Below are 25,786 nucleotides of genomic sequence, written 5' to 3' on the forward strand. Positions count from 1 at the left end.
TGGTGCAAACCGCACCCACACAGTCAGAGCAGGAACCTGCAACAAGGCTCAGACCTCAAAACTGGACTGGCATCTGAGATCCACTTGGCTCAGAGCCCTGCATGAAGCCTATTTTTAGGGCAACAATCAAGGGTGCAATGCTTCCGTGTGGTTGATGGAGAACGTGCCATCCCTGGGCACCCCCCAACAGAACATCTGGCCGTTCAGGGACACAAGCTGGGGAAGCTCAGGGCACATGGGCAAGAGAAACAAAGAACATTCAGGGGAGAAAGGGCCGTGGGAACTCAGCCAGCCTTCAGGCATGAACCACAGGACCCTTCCTTCTGCACAGGCTGCAGATAAACCCTAGGCCTCCCTGGGTGATGGCAGGTTTCAGGGACCAGTCACTGGTAGAGGTGTAATGAAACTTTTGATGATTCACAGATTCATTTTCACTTTCCACTGGGCTCCACTGTGGGATTCACAAGTCTAGGCCCCTGGCTGGGCTTCAGGAACGGGGTATCCTCCCAGGAGAGCCCCAGGCACAGACAGGAGGCTGCACCTCGCTTTGTCCTGTAGGCTGGCTCACACTGGCACCTGGACAACACACACCACACAGGAGCAGAGGAGGCCAGCCTGGAGGGACCCACAAGCAGGTGGTGGGCACACAACACAATCACTGACCCCCTGACCTCCACAACATAATGACTCACAAAACACTCCGCTTTCTTGCTAGCCTCTGCCTCACTGTGCACTCCGTTATGCACTGAACGCTTGACTCTCCCCAGATCCTTCTGTCAGAGCCCAGACCCCGAGTGGGACAGTGTTTGGAGGTGGGGCCTTGGGAGGTCATGGGGCTGGGTCCTCATGATGGAATTAGTGCCTTCCAAGGAAAGACAGACCAGAGCTCACTCTGTCCACCATGTGGTATCCGCAGGCAGGAAGGGGCTGGACCAGAAATCAGATCTGCCAGCACATGAACCTCTGCTTCAGACCTCCAGAGCTGCGAGAAAAACTTGTCCCGCCTGCATTTGGTTACAGCAGCCCAAGTTGGTTGAGATACCCATGAAAGTTAAATTTCTCAGAAACAAAAACTGCTGCCTCACAGATTCCTTGTCTTATAATCTTCTCCTGACAAAGCAGCCCACCCACCAACCACCACAAAACGGGGTTTCTGAGTTAGTAACTACACGGGTGACCCCAGACAGACCTGAGCAAAGACAGACCTCCTAGGTTTCTATTACTGGAGCTCATGTCATCAAGACAACCAGACAGGGTACCTGGGGGGCTCAGTGGTTGAGCATCTGCCTTCGGCTCAGGTCATGATCCCAGGGTCCTGGGATGGAGTCCGGAGTCAGGCTCCCTGCTCAGCAGGGAACCTGCTTCTCCCTTTCCTTCTGCCCCTCTGCCCCTAGCTTGTGTGCTCTCTCTCAAATGAATAAATAGAAATCTTTAAAAAAAAAAAAAAAAAGAAAGAAAGAGAAAAAGACAAGCAGACAAATGGACCAGTCTAAATATTCTGAAATTTCTGAGGATTCAATAATAGCTTTTAAAGACAGAAGTACATGGGCACCGGGGTGGCTCAGTCGGTGAAGCATCTGCCTTCGGCTCAGATCATGGTCTCAGGGGCCTGGGATTGAGCCTCACATCGGACTCCCTGCTCATTAGGGAGTCTGCTTCTCCCTATCACTCCCCCAGCTTGTGCTCTCTTTATCTTTTCCTCTCTTGCTCTCAAATAAATAAATAAGTAAACCTTAAAAAATAAAAAAAGAAACACATTAATCTCACAGCCACCTCCCAGGCACCCCAGCAAGAAGTCCACCAGGAGTGAAAATAAGGTCTAAATCAACACAGACCCCACACCAGGAATCTCCTCATAATCCTTTTTAATAATATGCATAGCTCACATGGCTGCAACCAGTATAAAAGCAGTGATTCTGGATGTTGTATAAATTAACACACCAAGAATCATTGTGACGCATCAAGACACAGATACCAAATGGTAGGACCAGGGAGAAACCACAGTGAAGAAAATGTCTGAGAAAACAGTGGGGCAGGTACTCAGGCCAGGGGCCCACACACAGGCCAGGTGCCGAGAAAGCCCAGCCGCACACTTCGGCGAGGCCAGGATGTTAGGAAAAGGAGCGGTCCCTGGAAGTCTTGGCTCAGAAGAGTGTTTTCTGCAGGTGATTCACTTGCCCCCGCCTCCCAACACAGCCACGTGGGAACCACGCCCGTGGACCGCCCAACAGCCAGCTGTGGTTTGCACACGGACCACCTCCTGTGTGTGCAGCCCCTGTAAGAAGCCGCTGGACTCGCACGCTCCTGTGCACAGCACACTCGGTCATTCCCTGGCCAATCGTGTACACTGGGGCTCAGGCCTCTCTGAGTCAGGCACAGCACCCGGATCTGGTCCGTCTGGGCGTCTTATAACTGGTGATGTCCACTGTCTGTGGTGGCCCCTGGGCTCTCTGCCGCAGGATCACGGGCACCACCATGTCAAACAGGGTTTCAAACAGCAGGTCCACGTTGTACCCAGTTTTTGCACTGGTCTCGAAGCACATCTGCTCAGCTGCTGGCACGTCCTTCTCGTCCAGCATCTTGTACTTCAGGATCTTTTTATAAAACGCCACCGCGTCCTCTGGCTGCACCTGCTTGGGCACTTTGGGCGATCCGCTGCTGCCGCCCCCAGCCACCCCGGGGCCAACCCCTTCCTTCTCCTGGCTGTCTGCGGTCCCGTCCTCGAGCAGGTCCACCTTGTTCCCCACAATGGCGAAGAGGCAGTCAGTGTTGGCAGTGTCTGTGAGGCCCAGGAACCGATCCTCCAGCTCCACCAGGCTCTGCGGGTGGTTCACATCGTAGGTGAGGATGACGGCAGCTGCGCCCCGGCAGTACATGGAGCCCAGGCCGTGGAACTGCTCCCGCCCTGGCCGGGAAGAGGGAAAGAAAGATGCAGGTTATCTCTCCTCCGAGGACACGCCCACCGACCACACCACCTGGCAACCCCAGAGACAGCGGAACCGGCCCCCAAGTGCAGGTGTGGCTGGAGCCAGGCCTGAGGGAGACACTAGCATGCACAAAGGAGTGGCCCAGACCCCACGGGACCCACGGGCAGCACCCATCTGCTCTGGGAGACTGCATAACTGCCTGGTTTCCAGGTAAACCCTTACTGCATGTAAACCCAATATTCAGGGGCGCCTGCGGGGCTCCGTTGGTGAAGCATCTGCCTTCAGCTCAGGTCATGATCTCAGGGTCCTGGGATCCAACCCCATGTCAGGCTCCCTGCTCAGCAGGGAGTCTGCTTCTCCCTCTGCCTCTGTCTCTGTGATCTCTCTCACTGTTGCTCTCTCTCAAATAAGTTCTTTAAAAAAAAAAAGTCGACCAATCCAGTATTCAGAGAAAGGGTCATGGGCTCATACTACTTGGGTAGAAAGGGATCCCTGATGAAAAAGAAATGAAGAACCTTTGGTCTGTGGATCTTAGGAGCACAGACCAAACGCATGTTACCTACACACATATATTTATTTAAAATGTGTGTCCTTTGCCAATAAACCAGTTTTCAGCCAAATGACTAAAGAAACACAAGCAATTTCTACCTCAACTCCCAATCATTCTGCAACAGCGCTGACGTAAGCCAGGCTGTGCTGCCTCTTTTTGGAGCTGGCTGGCGGCCCTCGTGCCCGGCCCTAGGGAGAGCAGTTTGCTGAGAAAGATGGCCTGATCCTACTCTGACCGCTGACTTCCCCCTTGCACGGAGCCAGACCCAAAGCCAGGGTGTGCCCTGCATGTCCAACAAAGCCCCAGGTGTTTCCCCAAACGATGTGGAGGAGAAGAGGAGCTGAGAAGGTGCCGCCTGCACCAGGTCTGGCATGGGCTCCGCCTGCTGAGGTGCTGAACATGTAGTGCCTGAGTGCAAGTATCCGAGGGCCACCTGCTGACCAGCAGCATGCACTGTGGGGCTCAGCACCCCCAGAACGGCGATCCTGCCCTTCCACACCACCAGCAGGGCAGTCCTGGGACAAATCACTTCATTACAAGTTCACATCCAATTGCATGCGTGCCAACAGGCAGAAAGGCAGCAGCGCTCCCCCGTGGTTTCTGGACCCACCCTGGGAGGCAATGGTCAAGAAGTCTCTAAAAACAAATTTAAGAACTGGCAACAGCAAAGCATTAGCTGTGAAGAAAAGCAAGACACGTGTCCCCACCAACAGCCATGAGCTAGGCCTCTTCTGTCGGACCCTCATCTATCTCAAGCGCTCTCTCTCAAGCGAGTGATCTGGGCATCATGAGGTTTTCCAAGAGGAAACTTGCTTCCGGCCTCCCCCCTCGCGTTCCTGAGGCAGTGAGGGCAGAAGGAGAAGCGGCATTCCAGCTATCCCCGGGGAGCACTGGCAAGGCGGCCCCACGGTTCCCTGAAGACAAACCGGCTACTGTGTGCAAGCCCATGCCCACATACTCTTCCTGTCCAGATAAAAATGTCTGATTTGCCTTTCAGAAACTAAAAAAGTACATATATTGATACAACAAGAAAAAAGTCCCAGTAACTAAGGAAGTAGGAAGTGAAGAATCCCAGCCTCAGGCACCACACACTGACTCAAAGCCGAAGCCCCGGGAATTCTGGTCGTCTGCACTCCCTGGCCTCACTGAGGATCTCAGCAGCCTTGTGGTCCAATTCTGGGGGTGCCAGGGCACCAGGCTGACCCACACCGGGCCTCAGAGGTCCAGGAGAAAAATCATGAGCTGTTTCAAGTTTAATCAATGCATCTGAGGGTTGGCAAGTGCCAAACCGAGGCCAGGTGACCACAGCCAGGCTGCTGGGCTTGGTGTGTCCCTGCTGTGCGGCCTGCTAGTGACCCGGGGGCAGGAGTCCAGGGGAGGGACCCGGGGTCCTCCGCCTCCAGGAAGCCACCTGGGCTCCCCCCAGTCGTGGGTGGCCCGCAGGCCTGCAGATCAGAAGCATGTGTGATTGTCCAAGAATTCTAGCTTGTCCAGGAAGCAAATCAAGAAGTGACCCGTTTCACTGAGCTTTGCCCACATACTCACATTTGTAGGACCTCTTTCTTTTATAAGACTGAATAATCTCCCACTGTATGCATGTGACACACTTTCTTTATCCACTCATCTGTCAAAGGACATTTAGGGTGTTCCCATACCTTGGCCACTATGAATAATGCTTCGAGGAACACAGACGTGCCAGTAAGCCAGTCTCGGAGAACAAATCGTGCAGGATGCCACTTATCTGAGGCATCTAAAATAGCCACATCGGAGACGCAAAGACTGGAATGGTGGTAGCCGGGCCTGGGGGTAGGGGTGGGGGAGGAGAGAGGAGGAGGAGCACTTGGGCCAGTGACCGGGAGAGGCTGGGTCAGCATGAGGACAGTGGACACATGCTCATAGCCTCCCCAGCAACCACACAAAGGGGGCCTGCCCCTTCCCACATTGGACAGAGGGAGGACCTGAGACCAGAAGGCCCAGCAAGGGGCCCAGAGACACAGGAGGGATGGAGGCTAGCACTGGGACCCTGGCCCGGGCACCAGGCAGTCAGTGGTCGAACCACCAATGGGAGAGCCCTGACTCTGGGCACAGACTCTGCGTTCAAATCTCCACAGTGTGACTCGGGCAAGTAACTCTGAGACTCCATCCCAGGGGCCAAATTGTGGACCGTTCCACCAGAGGGAGGCCATGAAAGTACAAGTAACAGAGCCGGGTAAGCTTGTTACATAGCAGTGAGTCAGACTCCTCCCCTGTCCGAGGATGAACACCTTCTCAGGACCACATGTCCTGGGCTTTCACCAGCACGTCTACACACTGTGTCCTGGGGCCTGTTGGCCACTCTTGCCACTGACCAATCCACTCCGTCTGTCTTACTTTCAGAGAATGGCCTTCTCCCCAGTTTCGGGGCACGTCTCGTAGCTGCCGCGCTGCATCAGTGGCACTGAGAACACCCGGCAGCCGGCATGGGGTGGGGGTGTGGAACACAAGGCAGCAGACCACAGCGACTCCAGGCAGCTGCCAGACGACCAGAAATAAACTGCTGGCTTGCCTCCCCCTTCATTCTCAGCCATCCTCAGCCAGAGGACCACCGACCTTTTTTTTTTTTTTAATTTTTTAAAGATTTTATTTATTCATTCATGAGAGACACAGACAGAGAGAGGCAGAGACACAGGCAGAGGGAGAAGCAGGCTCCTTGCAGGGATCCTGGTCTCCAGGATCAGGCCCTGGGCCGAAGGTGCTGCTAAACCGCTGAGCCACCCGAGCTGCCCAGGACCACTGACCTTTACCCCAAGCATGGTGTCATTTCCACTTGAACAGTCTACAGTAACACACGGCTGGTGTGGCCATCGGAAATCACAAGGCTGGCAGCACATTCCAAACATGTGCATGTTGTGTTTCACTATTTCCAAAATAACAGTAATGCCCAGACCCCCACCCTAGAGCACATGAACCATGATGTGACAGGGGCATGCGTGCCAGTATCACTTGAGAAGCTTCCTGGAGAATGGACTGTGTGGCCAGGCCTGAAGGTCATCACCTCGCTTGGTGCAAGTGGGAAATAAAAAGCCACTTATTAACGTAAGAATCAGAAAACTGCTGGTTTCCATTCAGTTGAACAGTATGGTCTGCCAGGAAACATAAGACACAAACACAAAAGGAGAAACTTTGGGGGACGGGCAGAGGAAGAGAGAGAGAAACTCCAGCAGAATCCACACTGAGTGTGGAGCTGAACGTGGGACTTGATCCCAGGACTCTGAGGTCATGGCCTGAGCAGAAACCAAAAGTTGGATGCTCGACCAACTAAGCCACCAAAGGAGCTTTTCAACAGGTGCCCCAAAGGAGCTTTTAAACTCCCTGCAAGGTCTGGAACACTCACTGGACAGGACTTCACAAAAACACTGACATGACCACATGAGGAAGATAAAGAACTCTGATCACAGAACCAGAGACGGGATTGGGGAGGAAGTGAGGGCAGAGCAGAAATGGCACAGAGGAGCCCAGTCTAGGCCGAGCTGCACCACACATCCCTTGAGAGATTTTGTAGAAATAAAATCCTTTTACCACGCTCTCAAGTTCCACCATGGTGCTATAAATACAACCTCTGTGGTCTCTTTCCTAGAATTGGATGTGTTTCGACTTGAGTGTACTGTCACGGGCCAAATCTAGAACATTCCCACCTCTCTGCCTCTGAACTGATGGTGAGCCTGCTCAGAGAACAGCCCGTGGAAACAATATTCCCAGGAATGTTCAGAAAGGACAAACGTGTAAAGCTCTTTTCATGCGGTAAAAGAAAGGAAGCACCTGTCCTCCCGGCGTGATGAAAGGACTGGCTGTCCAGGGCCAGCGCTGGGTGCAGCTGCCTCTCCCAGTGTCCACACACTGCAAAGGCAAGGACAGGGCCTACGAGGATCCACTGCCCACGTGTGGTGAGTCCGCCACCTGTGTGTTGGTTACCCCACCAGGCTGTGCCCCCAGTAATGTGCTCTAGTGTTAGGACAGACATTGCCATGAAGGTTATTTTTTGAGATCCACAATCAACTGACTCTGAGGAAGTAGATCACCTTCCATGGTGTGGGTGGGCCCTATCCAATCAGTTGAAGGCCCGAAGAGCCTGAGATTTCCTGGAGAAAAGGGCAGTCTGTCTCAAGATCATAGCCTGAGTTATAAAAACTCTCAGCCTGCTGCCCTGCCGATGTGGAGCTCAAGACTGCAACACCGGCTCCCCCCGGGTCTCCAGCCTGCCAGCCTGCTCTGCAGAATTCAGACTTGGGAGTCTCGCAGTCAGGGGAGCCCACCCCTTCCCCTCCCCTCCCTTTCCTCCTTCCCTCTTTATATACCTTATATATTTATTTATTTGGAAATTCATATATTTACATGTAATAAAAATTATATATTTTATATAATTATATGACTTTTATATATTAAAATATATTTTATATATTATTTTACATAAGTTTATCTATATTTCTACATCCTGCTGGTTCCCTGCCTCTAGGGAAGCCTGAGGGTCACACTAGGAACCACCCACCTGTTGCTCTGGGACCCGTCCCCTCAGGCAAGTGGCTGCTAAAAGCCAGTGCCCCAGACGGTGGCACTGTCTCAGCGGCCCGTCTCCCCTCCCGCTGCCCCGTCTCCAGACTGTCCCCAGGGAGGCCCCGATTCCCTCCTGGAACAGAGTGTCCTGCTGGCCGCTCGCCATGGTGACCTGGGCTCCATAGCAGCACACTTTCTGTGCGGGCAGTCCACGGTGGCCCCAACTGGTTCGCACCCCCAGACCCACTGGGCTCCGCTGTCAGCAGAAGGCCACGTCTCTTAGTCACCACTGGCCACTTGTCTACAGGAAGGAGAAGTCCTGGGGGTGCTTCCAGCAGCTGCACGGATTGCCGTGACCCAGACTGGCCACGTCTTCACCGAGGACTGCCTGCCCTGCTCCCGGGACCCCCACCCCACCCCCGGGGAAGCCTCTGGCCACAGGCTTCTGGGGACTCCCCCGAAACACACCAGCCTCCCTGCCGGGGCTCCAGCTCCTCAACAAGACACACGGGAAAGCTCAGATTTGCAAATTCGAGACCTAGAACGTTTACTATGGACGGACAAGCAGAGGGGAGGGGATGGAGCGGGAGCTAGAGGGGGCACTCTCCTGGGGTTGGAAGCAATCTCCTGCCTTCCAGCTTTCACTCTTGCTTTCTCTCGTCCAAAAGAGGGAACTGCAGGCGGAGTGGTGAGCCCCACATGCACACAGGCCCCCAATGGCGATCCATGGCGTGCCGGGGAGGGGGCAAGTCCAGAGGCCGCCGCGCACCGAGGGACCACGATGTGGAGGCCAAGGCAGAGCCTGGGGGGGTGACGGGCCTCCTGATAAAGCGGCTGACCCCGAAGCCCACGGGCAGCACAGGGGCCGCTGCCCCAGACCCTCCTGAACTGAATCATCCCTGTGGTCGGAGCGCCCCGGGTGCGGCTCCAGGGCTCACAGTCTTCAGAAGGGGCCCGAGGCCTGGCCGCCACAGACGCCAGAGGCCACAAGCCCACAAGAGCGGGTGCACGTGCAGGGGTGGCTGGTGGAGGCGCCTCTGCACGCCCCCCCCCCCCCCCCCCCCCGCCCTGGCCCTCCGCCTCTCCACACGCAGGGAGCAAACCGGCCGTCTGTGGCCCGTGCTGACCCACAGAACCAGAAGCTGACGGGTTGGCTCAGATGGCCCTGACCTCCAGTGCCCCAGCCCCTGGGGACAAAGTCTGTGTCGTCTCCTGAGCCAAGCCAGCAAATCTGCTAACTTCCCCAAAACTAGCGAAGTCCCTGTGGACAGCAGTGTCTAAAATTGCTTCACCGCTTCCCCTCGACCTGGCACGCCCAGAGGGAGGACTCTGCCCTCTAATCTGATCTACCCGATAAGGAACAATCCACCCAAGGCTGGTTTGCTGCCTTTCCTGAGAAATGAAAGAGGGAGGAGGTGCTAAAAAACTAACAAGTTAGCCAGCAGGGAGGCAGCAGCCCGGCGGCACCACGAGGGAAGCTGTCCCAAGACCAGGCGTAAAAAGTACAGGGGTTGGCTCGGTGACAGGGCAGGGACGGGTCGGGGGACAGAGTCCCCTTGAGTAAGGCGCTCCTCCTTGCCTAGCGGGGCGAGCAGGGAGGAGGAGCCAGTGCTGGTCTGGCCATCAGCTCTTCTGGCTCCTTTGTGAGTGTACGGGGTATTCACGCCCCCCCCACCACCACCACCACCAGCAGCACTGTCACGGCACCTCCTGCTTCTGGGCACTGTGCCAGACCTGACACCTGCAGTCACCTTGGGGGTGGTGCAGGGCTGCACACAGCCAGGCATGCAGGGCAGGAGTGGACCCCGGCCACCAGAGTCCAGAGGCCCCGAGCCCAAGTGCCAGCTCCAAATCCTACTGGAGCATGCGTTAGGGGGAGACCCGGGTTCGAGACAAGAATGCCAGTATTCCAAACTCTAGACGAAATAGGAACTGGATGGTGTCTGCCCTACCTCTGTTATCAGAAATTGAACAAACCCAAGCAAGCCAGATAAGCACAACAAGCAAAAAGCCGGAGTCTAGTGGAACCAGCTCCCACACGGACAGCCACTTCCTCCCAGCAAGGCAGCAGTGTGGATGAGTCTGAATGAACTGTTCATTGTTCTCACACAGATGGGTCTACTGCTCATGGTGTGTCCGCAGCCCTATCCTGAGGCCAGGCCCTTCCCACCACACCAGCCAGGCGAAGCCCCCACATCCCACACGGGCGACCCTCCTGAACGCTGTGCAGGGCAAGACCTGAGCCAACAGCCATCAGCCAGATGGTAAAGAGCAGGAGTTTAAAAGGGAAAAAACCCTAACCCACAATATTAATGGGGTTGTTTTTCTGCCAAAAGGACGAACTAAAACCCAACAAGTAATGAACTACACCAATAAGAGAGGATCAAATAATATTTTAAAGAGATGTTAATAATTACAACCCAATAGTCCAATTTTACTGCTTGCCTTCAGAGTTCCTTACATTTTGTTCTTAAAAGCCTGACACCATTATAAAGTCTTCAAGAACATGCCCACATGGTGACACAGGAAACTTCCCGTTCTTGGGGCCAAAGGAGGCCATGTGCCTCCGCAGGACAGAGGAGAGCAGGGCCGTGGGCCCCACCAGCACATCCGTCACTGGGCAGGTGTGGGGGCTGCAGGCCTGTGATGAGGCCTGTGACAGGCCTGTGACGCCTCCTCCTGTAAGAGAAGACGTTCTCCTCGTACAAATATTGAAGCCCAAGCCCAATGGTGATTGGTGATTTCCAATTCCTGGAACCACCACCTCTGGGACCCAGAGAGAAGACTACTTCGGGAAAATGAACTCGGTTTCACATTGAAATATACTCGCTTTTACCCAAACCAGCACACGTGTCATTTCTACTGTTTGGTAATTTGAAGACTAAACCAAAAACAAAAGAATGTGTCATATGCCAAGTGAATCAAATAATGAGCTGCACATAAAGTAATCTCTTGCTTGTGACTCACCGGCCCAGCTTTCTGAAATAACCACTAAGGTTATATAACGCCTGGGGCTTAATTTTCAAAGTACTTTACTCTGCACAGACACGAGTGGACTAAAAATAATTCAGTAATAAAACCAAATAATTCAAATAAGTATAAGATCTCTAGCCATTTCATATTAAGAAAAAGAGGCAGATCCAAAGAAAATACACTTACATAACAGACTTAACTTTTTTAAAAAAGAAACCTCTCACATACCAGCATATTCGATGCAATCTCCTTCATCTCTAACAGATCATCTGTTGTCCAGTGATAATTAACTTTTCGAATGAGATTATCACAGAAAACTTCAATGATTTGCTAAATGCTCTACTTTGTAAAGCCAGAAACTAAAATCATTTCAGGTTTTTTTTTGGGGGGGGGGGGTAAGTTTTTATTTGTTTCAAAGCTGAGACTCAATTGCAAACACCATGTGAAGAAAGCTCTTTAACTTTTTTTTTTAATATTTTATTTATGAGAAACACAGAGACGAGAGGGAGAGAGAGAGGTGGAGACACAGGCAGAGGGAGAAGCAGGCGCCCCTGCAGGGAGCCCAACGTGGGACTCGATCCCAGGTCTCCAGGATCGCGCCCTGGGCTGCAGGCAGCGCTAAACCACTAGGGCTGCCCAAAAGCTCTCTAACTTTATAGAGAGCTTTCTCGAAATACCACGTTATCTACAATGGACTCTAATCTGGAGGACCCCATTCAGTAAATATCCCAGTTATTTCTAACAGCTTTGCTGTCCAGAGCAGCGCTTTATTCTTCTCCGTGATACAAAGTCTTCTGAGAAATATTTGGCAGAGAATAAACATTTTCCTGTTCTTTCTGTCCCGGGGGAGGCACATTAAACTTTTTCTGAACAATCCTAAGGAATCAAAGGATACCACAGATGTTGACGATGTCTAGTGATCTCTTGCTCACCAGATTGGCTATGTTCTCAGAAAATTCCCCGGAAAGGGGCACCTGGGAGGCTCAGTGGTTGAGCATCTGCCTTCAGCTCAGGGTGTGATCCCAGGGTCCCGAGATCGAGTCCCACATCAGGCTCCCTGCAGGGAGCCTACTTCTCCCTCTGCCTGTGTGTCTCTGCCTCTCTCTGTCATGAATAAAAAGGAAAGAAAGAAAGAAAAGAAAGAGAAAGAAAGAAAGAAAGAAAGAAAGAAAGAAAGAAAGAAAGAAAAAGAAAATTCCCTGGAAAGTACTTTATCCACTGACCCTGTACAACCAGGGCTGCCTTCTGGGGATAGCAGGGGCCACAGCGATGTACTGGGGTATAATATCATCGATTTAACAGTGCAAAAATCCTTGTAAGTCAATCATTAAAGTATTTTGTTAGAACTCATTTTTCTTTAAGATCTATTTATTCATTTTGGAGAGAGAGAGAGAGAGAACAAGCGAGCCAGTGCGTGTCCCAGGAGCACGGGGGAGGGAAGGGGCAGGGGAGGGGCTGGGAAGGGGAAGGGGCAGAAAGACAGAATCTCAAGCAACACCCCACCCAACACAAAACCTGATGCGGAGCTCTGAGATCAATCCCAGGACCCTGAGAACCTGAGCAGAAATCAAGAGTCAGCTGCTTAACTGATTGAGTCACCCAGGTGCCCCTTGTTAGAACTGATTTAATCATATTTTTGTTTTTTTTTAATTTTTTCAAAGATTTTTAATTTATTTATTCATGAGAGGCAGAGAGAGAAGCAGAGACACAGGCAGAGGGAGAAGCAGGCTCCCTGCGGGGAGCCCGTTGTGAGACTCCATCTCTGGACCCTGGGATCACAACCTGAGCTGAAGGCAGACGCTCAACCACTGAGCCACCCAGGTGCCCCTAATTATATATTTTTTAAGTTTTTATTTTTATTTATTTGACACAGAGAGAGTGCACATACAAGCAAGGGGAGAGATAGAGGGAAAGGGACATTCAGACTCCCCGCTGAGCAGGGAGCCCAAAGTAAGATTTGATTCCAGGACCCTGTGATCATGACCTGAGTCGAAGGCAGACACTTTACCGACTGAGCCACCCAGGCATTCCTAATCATATTTAAATATAACAATATTATGCTGTGCATAAAAGTAAAATTTTAAAATAATTACTTAGAATAGTCCAATTTATCATAGAGACAGCAGAATGGCGGCCCCCAGGGCGAGGAGCCTGGGGGGTGGTGTTTAATGGTCACTGAGCCACAGCTGGGAAGGGGAGAAAGTTCTGGAGATGGTGCTGATGGTCACACGACGTGAATGTACTTAATGCCACTAAGCTGTACACTTAGAAATTATTAAAATGGTAAATTTTGTTATGTGTATTTTATCACGATAGAAAAATTATATATTTAGAAAGATGATAGGTAGAAAGGTAGCCAGGAGACGACAGATAGATGGGATAGATGGATAGAGACACAGGAAGAAACAGAACTGCATGTGGAAAACAGCATCTGCTAAGAACACCAAAAAAACCCAAAAGGCCTCACCCCTGCCCATCTCACCCCTGCCTGTCTTGCCCGTGCAGCGGCTGCAGCAGGCCCAGAGCACTGCCCATGCACCTGGCCATCTGATTCAGGAGGTCCAGGGGGGCCTGGGTTCTCCATCTCATGGAGCTCCCTTTGGGAAGTGAGGCTGTAAAGCCACAAGCAGTCTAGGGGCAGCTCTCATCAACCCGGGCTGAGACGCAGTGTGAACACGGGTAACTGCCACCCCAGCCTGGGTGTGCCGTTCTTGCCCTTCACCCCTGTCGAGCTCCTGCTGAGGCTCTGAGCCTGGTCCCGGTGCCCAGGCCGGGGTGCATGTGGCTCAGGCTGAGAGGCGCCACCTCTCTTGAGTGCAGGGACCTGTGGCTACACAGTAACCAGCCAGAGTTAATCAGATTGGAAATTAATCAGGTTTGGAATGTGCTTTTGCAGTTGCTGTAGAAAAGGTCCCTAGCTAAGCAAACAATCTGCAGACAAGCTCTGAAAAGTGGGAACAAAGTGTCCTCAGACATGATACAATTACCAAGCACCATGCTGCTGCTTCCACGCTCCGGGATGCACCAATCATACCGTTCTTATCTATCCTTATCTATTGGAAGGCAAGGTCCTCAGAGAAGAGGTCAAACGTCCTCCATTCCATGTGGCTTTTCACGTTGTAGGACACACAGCCAGTCTGAAAGGACAAACTCTGCCTCTGCTCTTGGTTACGGGCAGGTGTCCCTGGGCCTCAGCTTCCTCACCACAGCCCTGGACTCCACTAACCAGTGCAGTCAGTGCTCCCTCTCAGACCTGCCCTGAGAGCCAACTCTGATTGACATCCCACTTCAGAGGCCGGGCCATACGCCAGGATAGACATGCATGCACACACCCACGAATGTGCACACACGTCCACACGAGCACCTCGCCCTCCCCCACTGTATGGGGCACATCTCAGATCTGGAAGCAGAGGTCCAGAGAGCTCACGCTGCAGCTCAAGGACCCCCAAGAAGTAAGCAGCTCCTACTTCTGTGGAAGTGGAATAGTCTGCGTAGGGAATGCCAGACTATAAGGGTTTTAGGAGCTGTGGAGGAGGGTACATGGGTGGCTCAGTCAGTTGAGCATCTGCCTTTGGCTCAGGTCATGATCTCAGTGTCCTGGGATCAAGCCCTGCACCTGGCTCCCTGCTCAGTGCGGAGTCTACTTCTGCCTTTCCCTTGCCCCGCTCATGCTCTCTCTGTCTCTCTCAAATAAGTAAACACAATCATTTAAACAAATAATAAAAATAAAAGCAATGGAGGGCCTTTAAATTCTATTAGGAAAAGAACGAGATTTGGTCAAACACTGTTTTGAGCAATTCTACTCTGAAATATGTTAAAAGGCAATTTTCAAGAGAGGGCAAAATCATGTCTCCCAAACAGATATAAAAAGTAAGTATCGAGGCACCTGGCAGGCTCAATCAGTAAAGTTACCGAAAGACACAAAGGACAAGGAAGTTAATGTGGCAAAAAGAGGCAGAACTGTCTTTTCCACGGGGAAAATGAGCCACCACAACCACACCCTCAAATGCAAACGAGGCCAATCCCACCACCCACACTTTTGCTTCACAGCCCAAGGGGATCACACCAGCCCTGGGTGTGCCGTCACCTCTCCACCCGAATGAGGCCCCAGGAGGAAAGACGCTGCCTCGTTCACCGCTAGTCCCTAAGGTCCGCACAGACTCTGGTGCGTGGCAGGTATGCAGCGTTGACAAGTGAGCGAGTGACAGGATTCACACCTACTGAGCGTTCGCCCTGGACACAGAACAAGAGTGAAACCAGAGGAAACATGGAAGTGGCCACACAAGACTCTGCGAGCTCAGACCCGCACAAAACTGAAGAGTTAGCACAAAGCAGGGAAGATAACAAAACCCTCACACCAAGAACAGGTACAAAGCAGAAAAGTGGAAAGGGCACAGTAAGAGACTATAGAATATGCCCTTTATTTTAGGGGGCCTCTTTATATCCAGCACTCCTCGTGGTTAAGCAATTAATGATTACCATACCTGGACTTTGGCCAACATGCTACCACTTTACTTTTAAATAGAATCTTTATTCCAGGGCACCTGGGTGGCTCAGTAGTTGAGCGTCTGCCTTCAGCTCAGGTCATGATCCTGGGGTCCTGGGATCAGGTCCCACATCAGGCTCCTTATGGGGAGCCTGCTTCTGCCTCTCTCTGTGTCTCTCATGAATAAATAAATAAATAAAATCTTTTTAAAAATAAATAAATTCTTTATTCCTATTGGATAATCTCACAAACGCTGAGGGGCCCTGCTGGGTCCCAGGGGAAGGAAGAAAGCATATGGGTGGGTCTAGTGAGCCACACAGGCCTGCCACGCCCACCATCTTAATTGAGCTTCAGAATGAATCCTGTAAATTAGGTTCCCTCTGACAATTTGAGGATGAGGTAGCTGAGACTCAGAGAGAAAGGACAAAATCCTCACAGTAAACAGTCCCAACTGATTCAGCTAAAAAATAATAACAATAATAAAAAAATTTTTTAATCCACTGACTCTCAAACTCAGCTGTGAGTTGAAAGATGGCATCGCAAAATCTGTTAGTGGCAGAAGTTACTTCAAGAAATAACCCAAGACAACAGCCTTCCACAAGACGCACAGTCACACATAAGCCTTCTATTTCTTTTTTTTTTTTTTAAGATCTTATTTAGTTATTTATGAGACACACAGAGAGAGGCAGAGATACAGGCAGAGGGAGAAGCAGGCTCCCTGTGGGGAGCCCAACGTGGGACTCGATCCCAGGACCCTGGGATCATGATTTGAGCCAAAGGCAGGAGCTCAACTGCTGAGCCACCCAGGCACCCCAGGCTTCCGTTTCTGAGTAGAAACCCCACCTTTGGCAAGGCCACAAACAACTCACAGGCCACTTGTTTACCCCACGATCTCTCTTGATGCCCATGAAGGCTACTAAACAATGAAAGTAAGACCTTTCAAAGAATAAATAGGGAAACAGATTGGCTGCATTCTTTGGGCATGACAAATTTTTTTTTATTTTGAATAATTCAAAGCAGAATAATCTTTTTTCAAATATTTATTTTAGGGAGAGACAGAGAGAGCAGAGAGAGGGCGGAGGGAGAGGGAAAGAGAATCCTCAAGCAGACTCCCTGCGAGCCCAACACGGGGCTCGATTCCAGGACCCTGAGAACATGACCTGAGATGAAATCAAGAATCAGACACTTAACCAACTCAGGCAGTCCCATCATTCTAATCTTTGAGTATTATTTGATGTACTAGCACTAGAATTAAATTAAAAAACTCTGAAGAGCTGTATTTCATTACCTATTTAATTCTACTTTGGCCACAAATCTTTCAAGAAAATGCCTTATTTTACCCAAAGCAACCTACACATTCAATGATATCCCTATCAAAATAACACCAGCATTTTTCACAGAGCTAGCACACACAATCCTAAAATTTGTATGGAACCCGAAAAGACCCCAAATAGTCAAACTAATGTTTAAAAAGAAAACCAACACTAGAGGCATCACAGTTCCAGACTTCGAGCTCTATTACAAAGCTGTGATCATTAAGACAGTGTGGTACTGGCATAAAAATAATCACACAGATCAATGAAACAGAACAGAGAATGCAGAAATAGACCCTCAACTATGTGATCAACTCATCTTAAAGCAGGAAAGAACAACCAATGGAAAATAGTCTCTTCAACAAATGGTGTTGGGAAAACTGGACAGCCACATGCAGAAGAACCTGGACTACTTTCTTACACCACACACAAAAATAAACTCAAGGGGCGCCTGGGTGGCTCAGCCCTTAAGCGTCAGCCTTCGGTTCAGGTCCTGGGATCCAGCTGTGCATCAGGCTCTGTGCTCAGTGAGGAGTCTGCTTGGGATTCTCTCTCTCCCTCTGCCCTTCCCATAAAAATAAAAAATTTAAAATAATTATTAATTTTTTAAAAGAATAAGAGAAAATGTCTTATTTGGAAATTTTTCAGGGCTTAGGATTTTTATTTATTTTTGAAGATTTTATGTTTTTCAAGGTTTTATTTATTTATTTGAGAGAGAATGTATGGGCAGGGGAGGGGCAGAGGGAGACAGAGAAGCTCCCCACTGAGCAGGGAGCCCCATGCAGGACTCAACCCCAGAACCCTGAGATCATGACCTGAGCAGAAGGCAGACACTTAACCAAATGAGCCACTCAGGGTGCCCCTAAAGATTTTACTTCTGAGAAATCTCCACACCCAATGTGGGGCTCAAGCTCACAACCCCAAGATTAAGAATCACATACTCCTCCAAAAGAGCCTGCCAGGCACCCCAGGGCTTAGAATTTTTAACAAAATTCTGACAATTTAACATTCAGTCACTGAGCATTTGGCCAAAATATGTAATAAGGACCCCTCTAATTTTTAGAAATAAAGATAAAAACAAACGTAGGGCAATTTTCCCATGTTTTCCATGTTCCCCAGCAAAATATAAATTTTGCATGTGTGCTTGAGGAGAGAAAAGCCATCGCTGAGACTAAGGAGCTCTTGGAGAGCCTGGAGTCCGACACACCAGCCCAGCCGCTACAGGACTCATAATGCTGAGAGCTCCAGGCTCCAGGGAATCTCGCAGAACCGTCCAGCTCCTCTCCTGGATCTTCCCGGTGCTGGTGGAAAGCAGCAACCGTGGCTGACGTCCAAAGAAGGATGTTCTTTTAAGAGGACACCGTGGGATCCCTGGGTGGCGCAGCGGTTTAGCGCCTGCCTTTGGCCCAGGGCGCGATCCTGGAGACCTGGGATCGAGTCCCACGTCAGGCTCCCGGTGCATGGAGCCTGCTTCTCCCTCTGCCTATGTCTCTGCCTCTGTGTGTGTGTGTATGACTATCATAAATAAATAAAAATTTGAAAAAAAAAGAGGACGCCGGGTTTCTCGTTATAACAAAGGACATGCACAACACAGTCGTGGGAGAAGGAAGGAGAGTGTCCACAACCCAAATCCGTGCTGATGCCTCGGTGGGCAGGTGTGAGCCAGGAGGAGGCTTGCCCACCCCTGCCGCCCCCTCCCAGAGGGCCACTACTGCAGGATGGTAGTTTTACAAATAAACGGAGCAGGGGATCCCTGGGTGGCTCAGTGGTTTAGTGCCTGCCTCTGGCCCAGGGCGTGATCCTGGAGTCCCGGGATCAAATCCCACATCAGGCTCCCTGCATGGAGCCTGCTTCTCCCTCTGCCTGTGTCTCTGCCTCTCTCTGTGTGTCTCTCATGAATAAATGAATAAAATCTTTAAAAAAAAAAAAAAAAAAACCCTAGGAGCAGCTGAGAGAGAAAAGGTCTTTTGTCACCTTCCCAAAAAAAAGAGAAAAGAACAACAAAGCGCTTTCCTCCCAAGCAGCCCCCTTAGCACAGGCTGAGGCCACAGTGAGGCCGAGCTGGGTGCTCCAGGCCCAGGCGGCCTTCCCCCAGGCCTGCCCTCTGGCCTCAGCCCACACACCCCTAGGTGCACAGAGCCAGGCAAGCGTGGAGGCCAAAGAGGAAGGCGCCAATGCAGAGCCCGTACTCCCCAGCAGGGGCCCTGGAAACCACACGCGTGGGCCCAAACGCCACTCAGCCACCGTCCTAGAAGGCTCCCATCTCAGGCACCGGCCAGGGCTTACCGCAAGGCGGCCCTGTGCCTGCCCAGGGTCACGTGGCCTGGGCTGGCGAGCAGTGGCAGATGGACTCGGCTCGGCCTCCCCTCGACCTCCGCTCACTCGGCCTCCGCTCGGCCTCCCCTTGGCCTCCGCCTCCACTCAGCCTCTGCTCGGCCTCCCCTCGGCCTCCGCTCACTTGGCCTCTGCTCACTCGGCCTCCGCTCGGCCTCCCTTCGACCTCCACTCGCTCGGCCTCCGCTCGATCGTTCCTGCCGTGCGCGGACCCACGGCGCACCAGCTGCGGGCCGGAGTTGCGAGGAGACCTGTCCGTCTGATGAAAGCCGGCCTCCGATCCCGCCCAGCACCCGGGGTGGCCCGAGCCAGCTCCCACCCGGCGCCCCGCAGAAGGGAGGCCTGGACGGGCCACAGCGGGAGCCCAGGCGGGCCCTGCTGCTCACACGGCCGCGGCCTCCGGGCTGCAGGGGCCGCGCCTTAGCAACCGGGCGGCCTCAGGGACCCCGCGGGGCGGCTTTCCAGGAGCAGCTCCCTGACCTCCCAGCACAGGAGGCAGCTGTGGCGCAGGGCGCCTCTGAGATTGCACCAAGGGGACAGCGGGCCTCTGCTCCGCCACCCACTGGCCGAGGGACAAGCGACAGTTACTTCCAGAGTCTGTCCCTTCATCTGAAAGAGGAAGAGACGGAGAAGGTGGTCGTCCAGAATCACCCCAGCCCCTGCCATTTCAACCTGGGCCCGTCACACAGACGGACAGTGAATGACGCCCGCCGGGCCAGGGCAGAAGATGGTCTGCAGCAGCTCCAAAGCGGAATCACGGCTTCCGCGGGGGTCAGCCAACCCACGGAGGTCAAAGCCAAGCTCCTCTGTGCCCACGGGTCCAAGGCCATCTGACCCACGTTAAAAAGGAGGGGGCAAGGGGGTGCTAGCTGAGCTGCTTTGGAAGCCCGAGCCCAGCACACCAAGAGAGGCCAGGCCAGCGTGAGGGCGGGAGCCATCCATGTACCCCAACCCCCTTCAGACCCACAGGACAGATCAACAAGCGCTTGCGAAAGGCTCCGTAGGAGATACGAGCTCAGCTTGGCTTGGACTGAAGTGCAAATACCGGAGCAGGTGCGTGCATTCCGGTCAGCTCGCGCGGAGCACAAAGCCAAAGCTCAAGGAAGGGCTGCATTTTGAATGCTGGCTGGAAATAATTTATCACTGGGAAACCAAGGGATTTGTGGCCACAGCAGCTCCCACCAACCTCCACAAGTGAACTTCTTTCTAAGAAAAGCTCTGCTGAGACAGAGCAAACTACAAAATTTGCATTTTATGGCCAAGAAGAAAAATGAAGACTAAAGTATTCCAATACTCAGACCTCTTCTAGTCCCAGTCTGCAAACACCATGCCTCGTTCCAGCCACACATGCATTTATACCAGCCCAGAAATACGCGAACCTGCATCAAAGAATTACCCACACACACTTGCATCAAGTCAGCCGAGAAAACCAAGAAGCAGACTATTTCCCTCATGACAGTGGCTAAGGATTAACCACCCACGTAATAAAGTCTCCAAGTCTATACGTGAAAATGGAAGTATCACAAACACGATTCAATAAATAAAGGCTAAAACAAACACTGCCTTCTTTTTTCTTAAGATTTTATTTTTTCATGAGAGACAAAGAGGCAGACATAGGCAGAGAAGCTGGCTCCCTGTGGGGAGCCCAAGGTGGGACTCAATCCCAGGACCCCAGGATCATGACCTGAGCCAAAAGCAGATGCTTAACCACTGAGCTACCCAGGCATCCTTGAAACCAAACTTTTTAAAATTCATGTAGAAAAAAATCCTCCCCAGTCTACCTAAATAGTGTATTCAGTATGAAACAGCATTCCACTATGTGTAATTTAAAGAATGGGAGTGAAAAGTCCTGAGTCCACACTGAGACACATGCAACAGGAGCATGTTTCTCGGGAGCCACATGTTGGGACTGATGATAGGCGAGAATTAGGTACCAGTGTTCTTCACCTTTGCGTTCAGTACTTGAAGAAGATGCCACTTCTTTCTGCCCACCATCCCACCGTTCCCTGCTCTGTCTTCCCAAGCACCATTCCTCCACCTGACTGGTGAGTCCATCCACTGAGCCTTTTGTTTTTGTTATTGTACTTTTTCATCCAGAAACTTCCATCTGGGTCTTCTTTAAATCTGTTTTGGCTGAGGCTATTTTTTTTTTTCATTAGTTTAAGCATTGGCAATGGTTCACTTGCTTAGGATGGCTGCTTCAAAGTCCTTGTTAGGTAATGCTACCACCTCGGTCAGCTCAGGGTTGGCGTCTCAAGATTGTCTTTTTTGACTCAGTTGGAAGTATGATGAGTGGTTTTTTTTTTTTTTAATTGAAACCTGGACATTTGCATCCTGTGCTATGACGCACTGGATCTTAACCTACATCTTCCTTTTGAGCTGGCTCCTTTATCCAAGCAGGGGCTGGGGGACTGTGGCAGGTCCCTTCTCCTTCGTGACAGGTGAAGGCAGAAGTCCAGACGTCCCATGCAGCCTCCACAGACACCAGCAGGGATGAGAACCCCAGCTCCTCCAAGACCTCGATGGTGGGATGGGGGTGCCCCAGTTTTTTCTCAGTGTTTGGCTGAAGTACAGAAGTTGTTGTCTAAAAGGTTTACCAGGGCACCTGGGTGGCTCAGACGGTTGAGCATCCAACTCTTTTTTTTTTTTTAAGACTTTACTTATTTATTCACGAGAGACACAGAGAGAGAGGCAGAGACACAGGCCACAGGCAGAGGGAGAAGCAGGCTCCACACAGGGAGCCCAATGTGGGACTCAATCCCGGGACCCCAGGATCACGCCCTGAGCCAAAGGCGGTGCTAAACCACTGAGCCACCCGGGCTGCCCTTTGAGGATCCAATTCTTGACTTCTGCTCAGGTCATGATCTTAGAATCGTGGAATCGAGCCCGGCTCCGAGGGGAGTCTGCTTGAGATTCTTTCCCTCTGCCCTTCCCCCTCCTTCCACACAATGCTCTCTCTCTCTCTCTCTCTCTCTCTCTCTAAAAACAAAATAAATAAATCCATTAAAAAATAATAAAAATAAGTAAATAAATACATACGTGCATACATACATACATACCTAAACAGTTTGTCTTACTAGGCTACCTACTTCCTGATCCTTTGGTGAAAGAAGACTTTTCATTTTGTTTTGTTTTGTCTGTACCCTTTGGCATTTCTGGATTACTGGCTTCTTCAGCCCCAACTCTGGGATAAATGAAGCAAAAAGAAAACCCGGGGGCTCACCACTGTCTCACTCTGTGGCAGAAATCCCCAGCTGGCCTGCCTTCTCTTCACCTTTGAAATGAGTGCTGGAACCTTCTGGGCCAGTGGGCACAGGACAGCAGGACCAGGAAAATCTGTCATCACAGTGATGAAGCCATTCCTCTAAGAACAGTCATTTCAATGTGTGCGTATGTACATGTGCATACAACTGTGTCTAAAACATTTCTTACAGAAAAGGAAATTATGTGAACTCTCAACAAAGCAAGAGGGGGCGAGTCCAAGCTGAAACTACGAAGCCTGGAATTTTCTTCCAGAGACACTGAATGGGATTCAGGCATTAGTTAACAAGTATGGTTGACCTTAATTAGTTAAATTCCCCTGAATCAGCACCACAGTGGTGAGCCCCAAATACCTCTTCCCGCCCCCAGAATCCTCCGGCCCCCTCCAGGGGCACTCTGGGCTGACCTCCCAGTGCATGCACTGTTCAGAGGCATCCTTTGTCCTCGGACGTCTCGCAGTATAATGGTGCTTTGTTTGCCCTGGCTAAACCCAGAACCTTCAGTTTCCTTCCACCTGTCTTGACACCCACACTCCTATTCAGACCACTCTTTCTGATCACGAAAGTGGAGGAATTCTGCAAATGCGGCCTAGCACCCAGAGGGCATCCACTCAAAGTCCGCAGTAGCGATTCAGACCGGGGACCCACCTCCAAAGATGTGGGTTCACCTAAAACACAGGCTCTGCAGGTTTAGCTTCCAGATCTTAAGTGTAAAATGAGATTTTTTTTCCCAAGGTCTTTTTTTAATGGGGGCTCACGTGAATGTTAAGTCCAAGCCGCACCCTCACCCCAGTCCTGCCCAGAGTGAACCCACACAGCAGGAGCTCCCGCACACTTGTTGACTGTAACCGATCATGGGCTCCTGCAATCACTGGATGCTGGACTCCCTGGAGGAGTTTCTGTAATTACAGAAAGGACTTTCAGAGATAGCATTCTCCCTCTACATGACCCAAACCAGGGTCATGCAAACTGTCTGCAATGGGGTTGGATAGTAAATGTTTTTCTCTTTCTGCGCTATATGGTCTCTGCTACCACAGCTCAGCTCTACCACTGCAGTGTGAAAGCTGCCACAGACAGACAGTCTGTAAATGCATTAGCATGGACATGTGTCAATAAAACCTCATTTTGATAACCAGGGAGGGTCCAGGTCAGTCTGCTGATCTACAGGAAGGGGATGTAGTCTACCAGATGCTCTCCCATCACACAAAAACTAACTGTTGGGCTGAGGGCCACCCTATTAGGACCTCCGAAACTGCTCTGCAGCCTCATTAACATAATGAGAGAGCCAATGAAGATCTGAGTCCTCCACCCTCAGCTCCACATTTTGCATACGCTGTCCACCCACTTGTGCACCAATCTCTTTTTAAACTACATGGTCCTCCCAGGCCAGTCCAAAGTATCAGTGATAAGTAACTGTGTGGTCCCTGTCAAAGAGAGCTACTCACCAGCTCACCCACAACACCACCATCTTTTCCAACCTGAACTAACCTCTCTTTGGACAAATAGCCCTGTCATTCCCTGGATCCAGGAGCAATTGCCTACATGTGGAGCTGGGGCCGTGGCTTCTATGCAGAGTGGAAGGAGAATGATGGGGGCTCATGGTCCTTAAGGATGGTCCATCTCATCTGGCATCTCCAGTTGTGTGCCACCTCATCCTTCAGACGCTTACAGGGCTGAGGCCCTCGGCTCTGCCACAGGTGCCAAGACTTCTCAGCTAACTTCACAGGCGCCATGATTTCATAACCCAGAACTGCAGCATTTTCTCCTGGGTTGCACTAAAGTTATTCGAGAGAAAGGTCTTAAACCAATTGTCACTTCTGGGCAAGGATGGTTCAACATTCACAAATCAATGGGATATGTCCCACTAATACAATGAAAGAAAGGAATCATATGACAATCTCTGCAGAAGTAGCAAAAGCATTTGACAAAATTCAACATCCATTCGTGATAAAAATCCTTAATAAATTAGGCATAGAAAGAACGTATCTCAGGGCACCTGGGTGGCTCAGTTGGTTAGGCGGTTGCTTTCAGTTTGGGGCATAGTCTCCAGATCAAGCACCACCTCAGGCTCCCTGCTCAGCGAGGAATCTGCTTTTCTTTCTCTCTCTGCCTCTGCCCCCTACTTGTGTACACTCTCTCTCTCTCTCTCTCCCTCTCAAATAAATAAACAAAAGAACATATCTTAACATAATAAAGGCCTTATATGCGTATATGACAAGCCCACAGGTAACATCATACATTCTGGTGAAAAGTTGAAAGCTTATCTTCTAAGATCAGGAGCAAGACAAGGGTGCCTGCTACCACCTCTCCTATTCAAGACAGTTCAGGAAGCCCCAGCCGGTGCAATCAGGCAAGAAAAAGAAATAAAATGTATCAGAAAGGAAGCAGTAAAATGGTGTCTGTTTGGATGTGACATAATTTTAGAGAAATTCCTAAAGACTCAACCAAAAAAACCATGATATCTAATCAATGATTTCAGAAAAGCTGCACGATACAAAATTAACATACAAAAATCCGTAGTATTTCCACAGACTAACAACAAAATTTCTGAAAAAGAAATAAATCGATCCCATTTACAACAGTATCAAAAACAATAAAATACTTAGGGATAAATTTAACTAAGGAGGTAAAAGATCTGTGTGCTGAAAACCACAAGACATTGATGGAAGAAATTGAAAAAGGCACAAGAAAATGGAAAGGCATTCTGTGTTCATGGACTGGAAGAATTAATATTGTTCAAATGTCAATATTTCCAAAGCCTCTATCTATAGATCTATATCTGCAGATTCAATGCTATCCCTTTTAAGATTCCAACAGCATTTTTTATAGAGGTAGAAAAAACACTTTAAAACTTATATGGACACACAAAAGACCCCCACTAGCCAAGCAAACCTGGACAGAGAAGAACAAAGCAGAGGCATCACACTCCCTGATTCCCAACTACAGTATGAAGCTACAGTCATCCCACCAACCGTTCTGAATCTCCCTCTCTCTGATCTTGCCATTTATTGCAGAATTACTTACGAGGGGCCCACTCAAACTTTTCTTGAGCTGTAACGTACTTGCTGGTGGTAATCAGGGTCACAAGCACCCAGGGCCAGGAGACGAGTGTTTCTTCATCAAACACTAACACAGAGCTTCCTCGTTCCAAGTACTGTTCAAGCACTTTGCCAAGATTAACCTACTGATTCCCAACAACACTTCAGGCAGGTGCTAGAACTGTCCCCATTTTACAGATGAGGAAAACAAAGTGGAGACACATGACAGCCACAAAATCACGCATGTGGTCAGTAGCTGTGGCTGGCAGAATGACACATACCACTCCCTACCCCGACCGCTGCAAAGTCCAAAACCCTGGAGCCTGTGAATATGTTATGTTATATGGCAAGGGAGAATTAATGTTGCAGGTACAT

The 25,786-nt window shown here is 50.6% G+C and overlaps 1 protein-coding gene across 1 annotated transcript in view; it reads right to left on the reverse strand.

Annotated features, from left to right (window-relative positions):
* Window positions 1-1,848: 1,848 nt before the first annotated feature.
* RAB20 (RAB20, member RAS oncogene family) overlaps window positions 1,849-25,786 on the reverse strand; it is a 28,653-nt gene continuing 4,715 nt past the window's right edge. Inside the window, exon 2 of the mRNA XM_026008862.2 lies at window positions 1,849-2,905. Coding sequence (XP_025864647.1) covers window positions 2,370-2,905 — 536 coding nt within the window. The 3' untranslated portion in view covers window positions 1,849-2,369. The remainder of the gene's footprint in view (window positions 2,906-25,786) is intronic.

The sequence above is a fragment of the Vulpes vulpes genome, chromosome 6 (assembly GCF_048418805.1).
Source record: "Vulpes vulpes isolate BD-2025 chromosome 6, VulVul3, whole genome shotgun sequence".
Taxonomy (NCBI): Eukaryota; Metazoa; Chordata; class Mammalia; order Carnivora; family Canidae; genus Vulpes; species Vulpes vulpes.